This window comes from Pseudophryne corroboree, chromosome 3 (genome assembly GCF_028390025.1).
Source record: "Pseudophryne corroboree isolate aPseCor3 chromosome 3, aPseCor3.hap2, whole genome shotgun sequence".
In the NCBI taxonomy this organism is placed as follows: Eukaryota; Metazoa; Chordata; class Amphibia; order Anura; family Myobatrachidae; genus Pseudophryne; species Pseudophryne corroboree.
This window is the reverse complement of record NC_086446.1, coordinates 405,441,115-405,457,093: the sequence shown is the minus strand read 5'-3', so window position 1 is coordinate 405,457,093 and position 15,979 is coordinate 405,441,115. Positions and strand designations below refer to the sequence as shown.

At 46.9% G+C, this 15,979-nt stretch overlaps 1 protein-coding gene across 6 annotated transcripts in view; it reads right to left on the bottom strand.

Annotated features, from left to right (window-relative positions):
- Positions 1-15,979, bottom strand: part of RBM39 (RNA binding motif protein 39) — a 146,552-nt gene that overhangs the window by 33,881 nt on the left and 96,692 nt on the right. For 5 of the 6 annotated variants that reach the window (XM_063960163.1, XM_063960157.1, XM_063960158.1 and 2 more), the window contains 5 exons: positions 6,473-6,610; positions 6,308-6,373; positions 6,014-6,218; positions 5,810-5,887; positions 5,556-5,588 (listed from right to left, as the gene is read on the bottom strand). In XM_063960163.1, the coding sequence (XP_063816233.1) occupies positions 5,556-5,588; positions 5,810-5,887; positions 6,014-6,218; positions 6,308-6,373; positions 6,473-6,610 (520 nt within the window). The remainder of the gene's footprint in view (positions 1-5,555; positions 5,589-5,809; positions 5,888-6,013; positions 6,219-6,307; positions 6,374-6,472; positions 6,611-15,979) is intronic. The other variant, XM_063960159.1, reaches the window with a different exon arrangement.

Below are 15,979 nucleotides of genomic sequence, written 5' to 3'. Positions count from 1 at the left end.
TACCACCAAAAAGGGGTATTATGTTCGGTGAGGAAAAACTACCTGTAGTTTTCCTGAATCTGAGAAATTAAATGAGATGTGTGATGATGCGTGGGTTTCCCCCGATAACAACTGATAATTTCTAAAATGTTATTGGCATTATATCCTTTCCCGCCAGAGGTTAGGGTGCGTTGGGAAACACCCCCTAGGGTGGATAAAGCGCTCACACGCTTGTAAGAACAAGGGCTCTACCCTCTCCTGAGATGGCCGCCCTTAAGGATCCTGCTGATAGAAAGCAGGAGGGTATCCTAAAATGTATTTACACACATACTGGTGTTATACTGCGACCAGCAATCGCCTCAGCCTGGATGTGCAGTGCTGGATTGGCGTGGTCGGATTCCCTGACTGAAAATATTGATACCCTAGATAGGGACAGTATATTATTGCCTATAGAGCATTTAAAAGATGCATTTCTATATATGCGTGATGCACAGCGGAATATTTGCCGACTGGCATCAAGTCTAAGTGCGTTGTCCATTTCTGCCAGTAGAGGGTTATGGACACAACAGATGTCAGGTGATGCGGATTCCAAACGGCATTTGGAAGTACTGCCTTATTAAGGGGAGGAGTTATTTGGGGTCGGTCTTTCAGACCTGGTGGCCACGGCAACAGCTGGGAAATCCACGTTTGTACCCCAGGTCGCCTCTCAACATAAGAAGACGCTGTATTATCAGGCGCAGTCTTTTCGTGGGCAAGCGGGCAAAAGGTTCCTCATTTCTGCCCCGTGACAGAGGGAGAGGAAAAAGGCTGCAGAAATCAGCCAGTTCCCAGGAACAGAAGCCCTCTCCCGCCTCTGCCAAGCCCTCAGTATGACGCTGGGGCTTTACAAGCAGAATCAGGCACGGTGGGGGCCCGTCTCAATGAATTTCAGCGTGCAGTGGGCTCACTCGCAAGTAGACCCCTGGATCCTTCAGGTGATATCTCAGGGGTACAAATTGGAATTCGAGACGTCTCCCCCTCGCCGTTTCCTAAAGTCGGCTTTACCGATGTCTCCTTCTGACAGGGAGGCAGTTTTGGAAGCCATTCACAAGCTGTATTCCCAGCAGGTGATAATCAAGGTACCCCTCCTGCAACAGGGAACGGGGTATTATTCCACACTGTTGTGGTACCGAAGCCGGACGGCTCGGTGAGACCGATTCTAAATCTAAAATCTTGAACACTTACATACGGAGGTTCAAATTCAAGATTGAGTCACTCAGAGCAGTGATTGCGAACCTGGAAGAAGGGGACTACATGATGTCTCGGGACATCAAGGATGCTTACCTTCATGTCCCAATTTACCCTTCTCACCAAGGGTACCTCAGGTTTATGATACAGAACTGTCACTATCAGTTTCAGACGCTGCCGTATGGATGGTCCACGGCACCCCGGGTCTTTACCAAGGTAATGGCCGAAATGATGATACTCCTTCGAAGGAAGGGAATTTTAGTTATCCCTTACTTGGACGATTCCCTGATAAGGGTAAGATCCAGGGAACAGTTGGAGGTCGGTGTAGCACTATCTCAGGTAGTGTTGCGGCAGCACGATTGGATTCTCAATATTCCAAAATCGCAGCTGATTCCGACGACTCGTCGTCTGTTCCTAGGGATGATCCTGGACACAGTCCAGAAAAAGGTGTTTCTCCCGGAGGAGAAAGTCAGGGAGTTATCCGAGCTAGTCGGGAACCTCCTATAACCGAGCCAAGTCTCAGTACATCAATGAAAGGATTCTGGGAAAAATGGTGGCTTCCTACGAAGCAATCCCATTCGGCAGATTCCACGCAAGAACTTTCCAGTGGGACCTGCTGGACAAATGGTCCGGGTCGCATCTTCAGATGCATCAGCGGATAACCCTGTCACCAAGCACAAGGGTGTCTCTCCTGTGGTGGTTGCAGAGTGCTCATCTTCTAGACGGCCGCAGATTCGACATTCAGGACTGGGTCCTGGTGTCCACGGATGCCAGCCTGCGAGGCTGGGGAGCAGTCACACAGGGAAGGAATTTCCAGAGCTTATGGTCAAGCCTGGAGACATCACTTCACATAAATATCCTGAAGCTAAGGGCCATTTACAATGCTCTAAGCTCAGCAAGACCTCTGCTTCAAGGTCACCCGGAGTTGATCCATTCGGACAACATCACGGCAGTCACCCACGTAAACAGACAGGGTGACACAAGAAGCAGGAGGGCAATGGCAGAAGCTGCAAGGATTCTTCGCTGGGCGGAAAATCATGTGATAGCACTGTCAGCAAGTGGGGACTTCACCCAGAAGTCTTCCACATGTTTATAAAACTCGACTAGTATTGCGCCGGGTCAAGGGACCCTCCGGCAATAGCTGTAGACGCTCTGGTAACACAGTGGGTGTACCAGTCAGTGTATGTGTTCCCTCCTCTGCCTCTCATACCCAAGGTACTGAGAATTATAAGATGGAGAGGAGTAAGCACTATATTCGGGCTCCGGATTGGCCAAGAAGGACTTGGTAACCGGAACTTCAAGAGATGCTCACGGAGGATCCGTGGCCTCTACCTCTAAGAAGGGACCTGCTCCAGCAAGGACCCTGTCTGTTCCAAGACTTACCGCGACTGCGTTTGACGGCATGGCGGTTGAACGCTGGATCCTGAAGGAGAAAGGCATTCCGGATGAAGTCATTCCTATCCTGATCAAAGCCAGGAAAGATATAACCGCAAAACATTATCACCGCATTTGGCGAAAATATGTTGCGTGGTGCGAGGCCAGTAAGGCCCCGACGGAGGAATTTTCAACTAGGTCGATTCCTACATTTCCTGCAAACAGGAGTGTCTATGGGCCTGAAATGGGGGTCCATTAAGGTTCAAATTTCAGCCCTGTCAATTTTCTTCCAAAAAGAACTAGCTTCAGTCCTTGAAGTTCAGACGTTTGTGAAAGGGGTACTGTATATACAGCCTCCTTTTGTGCCTCCAGTGGCACCTTGGGATCTAAATGTAGTTTTTGGGTTCCAAAAGTCACATTGGTTTGAACCACTTAAATATGTGGAGTTAAAATATCTCACATGGAAAGTGGTCATGCTGTTGGCCCTGGCCTGGGCCAGGTGCGTGTCAGAATTGGCTGCTTTATCCTGTAAAAGCAAAGCCCTCATCTGATTTTCCATTCGGACAGGGCGGAATTGAGGACTTGTCCTCAGTTTCTCCCTAAGGTGGTTTTCAGCGTTTCACCTGAATCAACCTATTGTGGTGCCTGCGGCTACTAGGGACTTGGAGGACTCCAAGTTGCTAGACGTTGTCAGGGCCCTGGAAATATAGGTTTCCAGGACGGCTGGAGTCAGAAAATCTGACTCGTTGTTTATTCTGTATGCACCCAACAAGCTGGGTGCTCCTGCTTCTAAGCAGACTATTGCTCGTTGGATTTGTAGTACAATTCAGCTTGCACATTCTGTGGCAGGCCTGCCACAGACAAAATCTGTAAAAGCCCATTCCACAAGGAAGGTGGGCTCATCTTGGGCGGCTGCCCGAGGGGTCTCGGCTTTACAACTTTGCCGAGCAGCTACTTGGTCAGGAGCAAATACGTTTGTAAAATTCTACAAATTTGATACCCTGGCTGAGGAGGACCTGGAGTTCTCTCATTTGGTGCTGCAGAGTCATCCGCACTCTCCCGCCCGTTTGGGAGCTTTGGTATAATCCCCATGGTCCTTACGGAGTCCCCAGCATCCACTAGGACGTCAGAGAAAATAAGAATTTACTTACCGATAATTCTATTTCTCGTAGTCCGTAGTGGATGCTGGGCGCCCATCCCAAGTGCGGATTGTCTGCAATACTGGTACATAGTTATTGTTACCAAAAAAATCGGGTTATTACTGTAGTGAGCCATCTTTTCTAGAGGCTCCTCTGTTATCATGCTGTTAACTGGGTTTAGATCACAAGTTATATGGTGTGATTGGTGTGGCTGGTATGAGTCTTACCCGGGATTCAAAATCCTTCCTTATTGTGTACGCTCGTCCGGGCACAGTATCCTAACTGAGGCTTGGAGGAGGGTCATAGGGGGAGGAGCCAGTGCACACCAGGTAGTTCTAAAGCTTTACTTTTGTGCCCAGTCTCCTGCGGAGCCGCTATTCCCCATGGTCCTTACGGAGTCCCCAGCATCCACTACGGACTACGAGAAATAGAATTATCGGTAAGTAAATTCTTATTTTAATACACTCAGCACTACTATGAGGCTCCCTGCAACCAGGGACTTGCCTGTACCCACGAGTCCAGCTGCAGCTCTGGGAAGTATCCCTGCGTGTCAAGTAGTTGCAGCTGAAGTCACTGACCTAGACACCAGTGCTGGGGAGTCGGCAGAGCAGAAGTGAGGGTGTCCTGCAGGATGCCTTTAACCACTCACAAAAAAAGAAAAAAAGTTGAGAAGCTACTTATGAAGCAGCCCCTCAAAACAGTGCCCCAAATTTTAACTGTCTGCATGTGGCTGGGGTATAAAGGAGAGGTAGCCTGGGCTGCTTGGAAAGATCTTATTTGGTGACCGGAACCCAGGCTACACCCAGCGTATCCCTGATCCCCCTATGGAACAAATAGCTATATACCACACAACTTTCTAGGCCAGTTTGTCACCACCAGAACAACCTCTCTTCAGCACAAGTGAAAGAACCATAACCAGATGGACTAGTGCAGGACTACGGAGAAAAATATGCTTCCCAGTTTCTCCTACCCTACTTTGAATACTGCAGAGATTGCTGGAACATTTGGTTCTGTCCAACAAATTACTCTTGCAAGTTTCCCACATGTCACAGAAGCTATCAGAACCTCCTTGATATCATAAATCTGCTATCACCATGGAATTGTAAGTTTGAAATTTGAACTGAAGAGGCCCTCCAACCAATGATAAATTGCCTCTTCTCGAGGCTCACATCACAACACCTCAAGGATGTACAGCAAACTGCGTTGACTCAGAGTGAAACTGGTTTAAACTCAACAATAGGTAGTGAAAGGTGCCTTCTGAGCATGCTATAGACATCCTACAAGCTATAGAAGATGCATGGATGTACATGACTGTAGTAGCAACTAGAATCAATACTGCCACAGCAAGGCCCTATGCCTGTGGGAACTCAGGGGAAAAAAAAAAAGGAGTCCCCTATATGTCGTGACCATAGGAAGGGCGGCATACAATTGTTTGCAGTGCCCCTGCTGGGCATCTAAACTAAAGGGCATCCAGAGGAGCAATAAGAAGTGTGCGCAAACTCAAGTTTGGGCGCCCCAAACACTGCATTAGCCAGGTTTAGCCGCTTTGTGCACATCAATACTCATGGGAACCCAAATGGAGCAACAACTGAATTGCTCAGTCAGGCGCAAATTTGTATAGATACCCAGCAGGTTATATTTCAATGAAAGCCGAGCAATGTTACTTCTACACATACGCTCTGCATTGCTTAGCTGGCAAATTCAATTATTGTGCACTTTGAAATCATTCTACATTTACTATAACCAACTAAACAGGTCAAATAGAAACTCTACTTGCTAGTTAAGCTGTACACTACTTGTCTAGAATCATAATGCTTAAAAAAATAAAGCGCAAACCTTCGCTCTGTTGTGAAATTCTTGATTGGAGATCTGTTGACAATATGAAAAATAGACAATGAAAACGGATGTCGTCACGATTTCATGCTACAAATGGGCTCACTTATAGAAAAATCGAAACTAACTAAAACATTGTTTCAAGTCTATAAACTGCATCTGGGTGATTGCTATGGCAACCACCAACTTCATCACAAAAAAAAAAACTTTCATAAATCATCCACTATATATTTAAAAAATACATTAGTAATTCTAACCTGCTACAGCACCAAATGCCAAAGAACCACTCATCTGCAATGCTTGCTGGGCAGCTGGTGGAATCTGCAATCCTGTACCTGTAATACAAAAAAAAAAATTGAATACAAAAGGTTTAGCCAGACAATTAGATGCGCTTAAAAAGTAGTCTCCTATAAGTTCCAACAGTTTATAGTAAAAATACGTATATGTTGAGTAAGGTATACCTTCAGCAAGTCTTGCCATCAACTGAAGTCTACCAGTGGTTCCAAGGTCTATTCCTGTTCTCTCAAGCTCATCACTGTCCAAAAATGAACTTGCATTGGAAGCATCAGTACGTTCTGTAACATGACCAACTTTCATAGGACGCCCAGCTAATTCAAAACCATTCAATTGCTCGAGCGCTTTTTTGGCACATTCAGAATCCGAAAACTGCAAAGCACAGTAAGAAAGGTTTTTTTTAGAAAACACTAAGAACTTGTCACACTTTTCATTAAAAAAACAGTTTACATAACACTTACAGTAATGAAGCCGTATCCCTTGGAGCGTCCAGTCTCACTGTCCATCATAAGTTGAATGCTTTCAATCTACAAGAAGCGATTCAGTTCATGTAAAATAACATTTATATTGAATATTAAAAAATACAAAAAGTAAACAACTGTTTCTCCCCCCCCCGATGCACTTACTCTGCCAAAAGGTTCAAATATTCCACGCAGCATGTCCTCTGTTATGTTAAAATGCAAGGACCCAACATATAGCCGCATTGGTCCAGCAGTGCCTTTCTGTAAATTATTGGCCATTGCAGCAGCTCTGTTCTTTTCAGCCTACAAAAATTACATAAGGAAAGTTAAACAGCAGCAATGCATGATTTGAAGATATGTTTGGTAAAGTTCCTATTTTGGAATAAAACAAGGACTTCAGTTTAATTAAAAAACAAAAGCTGTACTATAGAAGAAAACGATTTTATATTAAGTACAAATAATAAGAATTTACTTACCGATAATTCTATTTCTCGGAGTCCGTAGTGGATGCTGGGGTTCCTGAAAGGACCATGGGGAATAGCGGCTCCGCAGGAGACAGGGCACAAAAAGTAAAGCTTTAGGATCAGGTGGTGTGCACTGGCTCCTCCCCCTATGACCCTCCTCCAAGCCAGTTAGGTACTGTGCCCGGACGAGCGTACACAATAAGGGAGGAATTATGAATCCCGGGTAAGACTCATACCAGCCACACCAATCACACCGTACAACTTGTGATCTAAACCCAGTTAACAGTATGATAACAGCGGAGCCTCTGAAAAGATGGCTCACAACAATAATAACCCGATTTTTGTAACTATGTACAAGTATTGCAGATAATCCGCACTTGGGATGGGCGCCCAGCATCCACTACGGACTCCGAGAAATAGAATTATCGGTAAGTAAATTCTTATTTTCTCTATCGTCCTAGTGGATGCTGGGGTTCCTGAAAGGACCATGGGGATTATACCAAAGCTCCCAAACGGGCGGGAGAGTGCGGATGACTCTGCAGCACCGAATGAGAGAACTCCAGGTCCTCTTTTGCCAGGATATCAAATTTGTAGAATTTTACAAACGTGTTCTCCCCTGACCACGTAGCTGCTCGGCAGAGTTGTAATGCCGAGACCTCTCGGGCAGCCGCCCAAGATGAGCCCACCTTCCTTGTGGAATGGGCCTTAACCGATTTAGACTGTGGCAGGCCTGCCTCAGAATGTGCAAGTTGAATTGTGTTACAAATCCAACGAGCAATCGCCTGCTTAGAAGCAGGCGCACCCAACTTGTTGGGTGCATACAGTATAAACAGCGAGTCAGATTTTCTGACTCCAGCTGTCCTGGAACATATTTTCAGGGCCCTGACAACTCCTAGCAACTTGGAGTCCTCCAAGTCCCTAGTAGGTGCAAGGCACCACAATAAGCTGGTTCAGGTGAAACACTGACACCACCTTAGGGAGAGAACTGGGGACGAGTCCGCAGCTCTGCCCTGTCCGAATGGACAAACAGATATGGGCTTTTTTGAGAAAAAACCACCAATTTGACACTCGCCTGGTCCAGGCCAGGGCCAAGAGCATGGTCACTTTTTATGTGAGATGCTTCAAATCCACATATTTGACTGGTTTTAAACCAATGTGATTTGAGGAATCCCAGAACTACGTTGAGATCCCACAGTGCCACTGGAGGCACAAAAAAGGGGTTTGTATATGCAATACTCCCTTGACAAACTTCTGGACTTCAGGAACTGAAGCCAATTCTTTCTGGAAGAAAATTTACAGGGCCGAATTTGAACCTTAATGGACCCCAATTTGAGGCCCATAGACACTCCTGTTTGCAGGAAATGCAGGAAACGACCGAGTTGAAATTTCTTTGTGGGGCCTTCCTGGCCTCACACCACGCAACATATTTTCGCCACACGTGGTGATAATGTTGTGCGGTCACCTCCTTTCTGGCTTTGACCAGGGTAGGAATGACCTCTTCCGGAATGCCTTTTTTCCCTTAGGATCCGGCTTTCCATCGCCATGCCGACAAACGCAGCTGCGGTAAGTCTTGGAACAGACATGGTACTTGCTGAAGCAAGTCCCTTCTTAGCGGCAGAGGCCATAAGACCTCTGTAAGCATCTCTTGAAGTTCCGGGTACCAAGTCCTTCTTGGCCAATCCGGAGCCATGAGTATAGTTCTTACTCCTCTACGTCTTATAATTCTCAGCACCTTAGGTATGAGAAGCAGAGGAGGGAACACATACACCGACTGGTACACCCACGGTGTTACCAGAACGTCCACATCTATTGCCTGAGGGTCTCTTGACCTGGCGCAATACCTGTCCCGTTTTTTGTTCAGACGGGACGCCATCATGTCCACCTTTGGTATTTCCCAACGGTTTACAATCATGTGGAAAAAACTTCTCAATGAAGTTTCCACTCTCCCGGGTGGAGGTCGTGCTGAGGAAGTCTGCTTCCCAGTTTCCATTCCCGGGATGAAAAACTGCTGACAGTGTTATCACATGATTTTCCGCCCAGCGAAAAGTCCTTGCAGTTTCTGCCATTGCCCTCCTGCTTCTTGTGTCGCCCTGTCTGTTTACGTGGGCGACTGCCGTGATGTTTTTCCCACTGGATCAATACCGGCTGACCTTGAAGCAGAGGTCTTGCTAAGCTTAGAGCATTATAAATTTACCCTTAGCTCCAGTATATTTATGTGGAGAAAAGTCTCCATACTTGATCACACTCCCTGGAAATTTTTTCCTTGTGTGACTGCTCCCCAGCCTCTCAGGCTGGGCTCCGTGGTTACCAGCATCCAATCCTGAATGCCGAATCTGCTGCCCTCTAGAAGATGAGCACTCTATAACCACCACAGGAGAGACACCCTTGTCCTTGGATATTGGGTTATCCGCTGATGCATCTGAAGATGCGATCCGGACCATTTGTCCAGCAGATCCCACTGAAAAGTTCTTACGTGAAATCTGCCGAATGGAATTGCTTCGTAGGAAGCCACCATTTTTACCAGGACCCTTGTGCAATCATGCACTGTTTTTAGGAGGTTCCTGACTTGCTCGGATAACTCCCTGGCTTTCTCTTCCGGGAGAAACACCTTTTTCTGGACTGTGTCCAGAATCATCCCTAGGCACAGCAGACGTGTCGTCGGGATCAGCTGCGATTTTGGAATATTTAGAATCCACCCGTGCTGATTGTAGCAGTATCCGAGATAGTGCTACTCCGACCTCCAACTGTTCCCTGGACTATGCCCCTATCAGGAGATCGTCCAAGTAAGGGATAATTAAGACGCCTTTTCTTCGAAGAAGAATCATCAATTCGGCCATTACCTTGGTAAAGACCCCAGGGTGCCGTGGACAATCCAAACGGCAGCGTCTGAAACTGATAGTGACAGTTCTGCACCACGAACCCGAGGTACCCTTAGTGAGAAGGGCAAATTTGGGACATAGAGGTAAGCATCCCTGATGTCCCGGGACACTATATAGTCCCCTTATTCCTGGTTCGTTATCACTGCTCTGAGTGACTTCATCTTAATTTGAACCTTTGTAAGTGTTCAAAAACAAATTTTTAGAATAAGTCTCACCTAGCCTTCTGGCTTCAGTACCACAATATAGTGTGGAATAATACCCCTTTTCTTGTAGTAGGAGGGGTAATTTAATTATCACCTGCTGGGAATACAGCTTGTGAATTTTTTCCCATACTACCTCCTTGTCGGAGGGAGACTTGGTAAAGCAGACTTCAGGAGCCTGCGAAGGGGAAACGTCTCGACATTCCCATCTGTACCCCCGGGATACTACTTGTAGGATCCAGGGGTCCTGTACGGTCTCAGCGCCATGCTGAGAACTTGTCAGACGCGGTGGAACGCTTCTGTTCCTGGGAATGGGCTGCCTGCTGCAGTCTTCTTCCCTTTCCTCTATCCCTGGGCAGATATGATCTTATAGGGACGAGAGGACTGAGGCTGAAAAGACGGTGTCTTTTTCTGCAGAGATGTGACTTAGGGTAAAAAACGGTGGATTTTCCAGCAGTTGCCGTGACCACCAGGTCCGATGGACCGACCCCAAACAAGTCCTCTTCCTGTATACGGCCATACTGTGCCGTTTGGAATCTGCATCACCTGACCACTGTCGTGTCCATAACATCTTCTGGCAGTTATGGACATCGCGTTTATTCATGATGCCAGAGTGCAAATATCCCTCTGTGCATCTCGCATATATAGAAATGCTCTATAGTCAATAAAATACTGTCCCTGTCAAGGGTATCAATATTTTTAGTCAGGGAATCCGACCAAGCCACCCTAGCTCTGCACATCCAGGCTGAGGCGATCGCTGGCCGCAGTATAACACCAGTATGTGTGTATATACTTTTTATTATATTTTCCAGCCTTGTCAGCTGGTCCTTGAGGACGGCCCTATCTATAGACGGTACCGCCACTTGTTTTGATAAGCGTGTGAGCGCCTTATCCACCTTAAAGGGTGTTTCCCAACGCGCCCTAACTTCTGGCGGGAAAGGGTATACCGCCCATAATTTTCTATCGGGGGGAACCCACGCATCATCACACACTTTATTTAATTTATCTGATTCAGGAAAAACTATGGTAGTTTTTTCACATCCCACATAATACCCTCTTTTGTGGTACTTGTAGTATCAGAAATACGTAACACCTCCTTCATTGCCTTTAACGTGTGGCCCTAATAAGGAATACGTTTGTTTATTCACCGTCGACACTGGATTCAGTGTCCCTGTCTGTGTCTGTGTCGACCGACTAAAGTAAACGGGCGTTTTAAAACCCTTGACGGTGTTTTTGAGACGTCTGGACCGTACTAATTGTTTGTCGGCCGTCTCATGTCGTCAACCGACCTTGCAGCGTGTTGACATTATCACGTAATTTCCTAAATAAGCCATCCATTCCGGTGTCGACTCCCTAGAGAGTGACATCACCATTACAGGCAATTGCTCCGCCTCCTCACCAACATCGTCCTCCTACCTGTCGACACACACGTACCGACACACAGCACACACACAGGGAATGCTCTGATAGAGGACAGGACCCACTAGCCCTTTGGAGAGACAGAGGGAGAGTTTGCCAGCACACACCAAAAACGCTATAATTATATAGGGACAACCTTATATAAGTGTTTTCCCTTATAGCATCTTAATATATATATAAGCATATCGCCAAATTAGTGCCCCCCCTCTCTGTTTTAACCCTGTTTCTGTAGTGCAGTGCAGGGGAGAGCCTGGGAGCCTTCCCTCCAGCCTTTCTGTGAGGGAAAATGGCGCTGTGTGCTGAGGAGATAGGCCCCGCCCCTTTTTCGGCGGCCTCGTCTCCCGCTCTTAACGGATTCTGGCAGGGGTTAAATATCTCCATATAGCCTCCGGAGGCTATATGTGAGGTATTTTTAGCCAAAATAGGTATTCATTTGCCTCCCAGGGCGCCCCCCTCCCAGCGCCCTGCACCCTCAGTGACTGCCGTGTGAAGTGTGCTGAGAGGAAAATGGCGCACAGCTGCAGTGCTGTGCGCTACCTTTAGAAGACTGAGGAGTCTTCTGCCGCCGATTCTGGACCTCTTCTTACTTCAGCATCTGCAAGGGGGCCGGCGGCAAGGCTCCGGTGACCATCCAGGCTGTACCTGTGATCGTCCCTCTGGAGCTGATGTCCAGTAGCCAAGAAGCCAATCCATCCTGCACGCAGGTGAGTTCACTTCTTCTCCCCTAAGTCCCTCGTTGCAGTGATCCTGTTGCCAGCAGGATTCACTGTAAAATAAAAAACCTAAGCTAAACTTTCCTAAGCAGCTCTTTAGGAGAGCCACCTAGATTGCACCCTTCTCGGCCGGGCACAAAAATCTAACTGGCTTGGAGGAGGGTCATAGGGGGAGGAGCCAGTGCACACCACCTGATCCTAAAGCTTTACTTTTTGTGCCCTGTCTCCTGCGGAGCCGCTATTCCCCATGGTCCTTTCAGAAACCCCAGCATCCACTAGGACGATAGAGAAATCCTGCTTTCTCCTTCATCCACTGAAAAACTGGGGACATACTAAAGTAGTCTTCAAGGGAGGGTAGCAAAAATGTGAATGGAAGACCAGGTTCCTGGCCTATACAACTGTTCAAAAACCCTGTCACGCACCGTTGAAGAGGCGTAGACCTTCCTAGCCAATTAACTGATAGCCTAGAAGGAACTGGCAATCCCTGAACAATGTAAACCTGTTTAATTTAAGCTCAAATCCAACGATCAACTGTCTATTTTAAAGCCAACCAACCTTGGTTGTGTCATATAGGACAAACATCTGTCCTAAGCAAGCCCGTGGTACGTCAGTTGTATGTCTTTAGTGAACAAACTACACCTAAAGTTTTGAGAGAATTACTGTATTCAGAGGACTGTCCCTTAGGCAATCTGTTGAGTTATGTGAAAATTTGACACAACCTTACGGTAAGATGGAACGTTTTGCACGGAGAACTGTTCTGACATCATGAAACAATAGGGGGAATGACGGTATGATGCACTAAGTTCTGATACCCACCTAGTGGAGGCAATGTCAAGAAGACAGATCGTCTTCCGCGTCGATCAGCAGTATCCAGTGGGACAAAAGGTTCCAGGATGCAAGGAACAAAATGTCCCATGCTGCATTGAGGGGAACAAATGGCCATTGTACATGTAAAACCCCTTGCAGAAAAGCTCACATTTCCAGAATCAAAAGTCAATGCTAAGGGAAGACAAAGCACTGAAATTTGAAACTTCATGGATCAGACGCAAATATGCTCCTGGACTCTCCAGCAAGCATAACAGCCTAGGTAAACAAAACTTAGACGTGTGAACATTTTTGAATCACATCAGGACATACAAGCTAACCAAATCCAGTGATAATTTTTGCTAGGTACTAGCTTCCCAGACTTAAGCATTGTCTTCATGACCCCCTTTGTAATCCCCTTGATCTCAATATGGTGTTAAATTTATATAGGGAGACATGAATCCACTGGGAAAGACAAATGCTTTGGGACAAGAATAGAGAAGACTATTCCACTTGGAAAGCAGAACTACAGTATCTGGAAGTTTGTGGAATGGAACCTGCCGAATTAGATTTGCTTTGAAGGAGACCAGTTTGATTAACAGACACATGAACAGGTGAACTGAGGTAGTCTTCACTTTCTCAACACAGACTCATGGGCCACCTAAAGCACAAAGACCAACTTTGGATAGGTGTAGAAAATGATAACCCAAAAGTAGGGGAAAAAAATAAGAATTTACTTACCGATAATTCTATTTCTCGTAGTCCGTAGTGGATGCTGGGAACTCCGTAAGGACCATGGGGAATAGCGGCTCCGCAGGAGACTGGGCACATCTAAAGAAAGCTTTAGGACTATCTGGTGTGCACTGGCTCCTCCCCCTATGACCCTCCTCCAAGCCTCAGTTAGGATACTGTGCCCGGACGAGCGTACACAATAAGGAAGGATTTTGAATCCCGGGTAAGACTCATACCAGCCACACCAATCACACCGTACAACTTGTGATATGAAACCCAGTTAACAGCATGATAACAGAGGAGCCTCTGAATAGATGGCTCACAACAAGAACCCGATTAGTTAACAATAACTATGTACAAGTATTGCAGACAATCCGCACTTGGGATGGGCGCCCAGCATCCACTACGGACTACGAGAAATAGAATTATCGGTAAGTAAATTCTTATTTTCTCTGACGTCCTAGTGGATGCTGGGAACTCCGTAAGGACCATGGGTATTATACCAAAGCTCCCAAACGGGCGGGAGAGTGCGGATGACTCTGCAGCACCGAATGAGAGAACTCCAGGTCCTCCTCAGCCAGGGTATCAATTCGTAGAATTTTGCAAACGTGTTTGCCCCTGACCAAGTAGCTGCTCGGCAAAGTTGTAAAGCCGAGACCCCTCGGGCAGCCGCCCAAGATGAGCCCACCGTCCTTGTGGAATTGGCTTTTATTGATTTAGGCTGCGGTAATCCTACCGCAGAATGCGCCAGCTGAATAGTGCTACAAAACCAGCGCGCAATAGACTGCCTAGAAGCAGGAGCACCCAGCTTGTTGGGTGCCATCAGGATAAACAGCGAGTCAGTTTTCCTGACTCCAGCCGTCCTGGAAAAAATAAGATTTTACTTACCGATAAATCTATTTCTCGGAGTCCGTAGTGGATGCTGGGGTTCCTGAAAGGACCATGGGGAATAGCGGCTCCGCAGGAGACAGGGCACAAAAAGTAAAGCTTTTCCAGATCAGGTGGTGTGCACTGGCTCCTCCCCCTATGACCCTCCTCCAGACTCCAGTTAGGTACTGTGCCCGGACGAGCGTACACAATAAGGGAGGATTTTGAATCCTGGGTAAGACTCATACCAGCCACACCAATCACACCGTACAACTTGTGATCTAAACCCAGTTAACAGTATGATAACAGCGGAGCCTCTGAAAGATGGCTTCCTTCAACAATAACCCGAATTAGTTAACAATAACTATGTACAATTATTGCAGATAATCCGCACTTGGGATGGGCGCCCAGCATCCACTACGGACTCCGAGAAATAGATTTATCGGTAAGTAAAATCTTATTTTCTCTATCGTCCTAGTGGATGCTGGGGTTCCTGAAAGGACCATGGGGATTATACCAAAGCTCCCAAACGGGCGGGAGAGTGCGGATGACTCTGCAGCACCGAATGAGAGAACTCCAGGTCCTCCTTAGCCAGAGTATCAAATTTGTAAAATTTTACAAACGTGTTCTCCCCTGACCACGTAGCTGCTCGGCAAAGTTGTAATGCCGAGACCCCTCGGGCAGCCGCCCAAGATGAGCCCACCTTCCTTGTGGAGTGGTCCTTTACAGATTTAGGCTGTGGCAGGCCTGCCACAGAATGTGCAAGTTGGATTGTGCTACAGATCCAACGAGCAATCGTCTGCTTAGACGCAGGAGCACCCATCTTGTTGGGTGCATACAATATAAACAACGAGTCAGATTTTCTGACTCCAGCTGTCCTTGCAATATATATTTTTAATGCTCTGACAACGTCCAGTAACTTGGAGTCCTCCAAGTCACTTGTAGCCGCAGGCACTACAATAGGCTGGTTCAGATGAAATGCTGACACCACCTTAGGGAGAAAATGCGGACGAGTCCGCAGTTCTGCCCTGTCCGAATGGAAAATCAGATATGGGCTTTTGTAAGATAAAGCTGCCAGTTCTGACACTCTCCTGGCCGAAGCCAGGGCTAGAAGCATGGTCACTTTCCATGTGAGATATTTCAAATCCACCTTCTTTAGTGGTTCAAACCAATGAGATTTTAGAAAGTCCAAAACCACATTGAGATCCCACGGTGCCACTGGAGGCACCACAGGAGGCTGTATATGTAGCACTCCCTTAACAAAGGTCTGGACTTCAGGGACTGAAGCCAATTCTTTTTGAAAGAAAATCGACAGGGCCGAAATTTGAACCTTAATAGATCCCAATTTGAGACCCATAGACAATCCTGATTGCAGGAAATGTAGGAATCGACCCAGTTGAAATTCCTCCGTCGGAGCACTCCGATCTTCGCACCACGCAACATATTTTCGCCAAATTCGGTGATAATGTTGCACGGTTACTTCCTTCCTTGCTTTAATCAAAGTAGGAATGACTTCTTCCGGCATGCCTTTTTCCTTTAGGATCCGGCGTTCAACCGCCATGCCGTCAAACGCAGCCGCGGTAAGTCTTGAAAC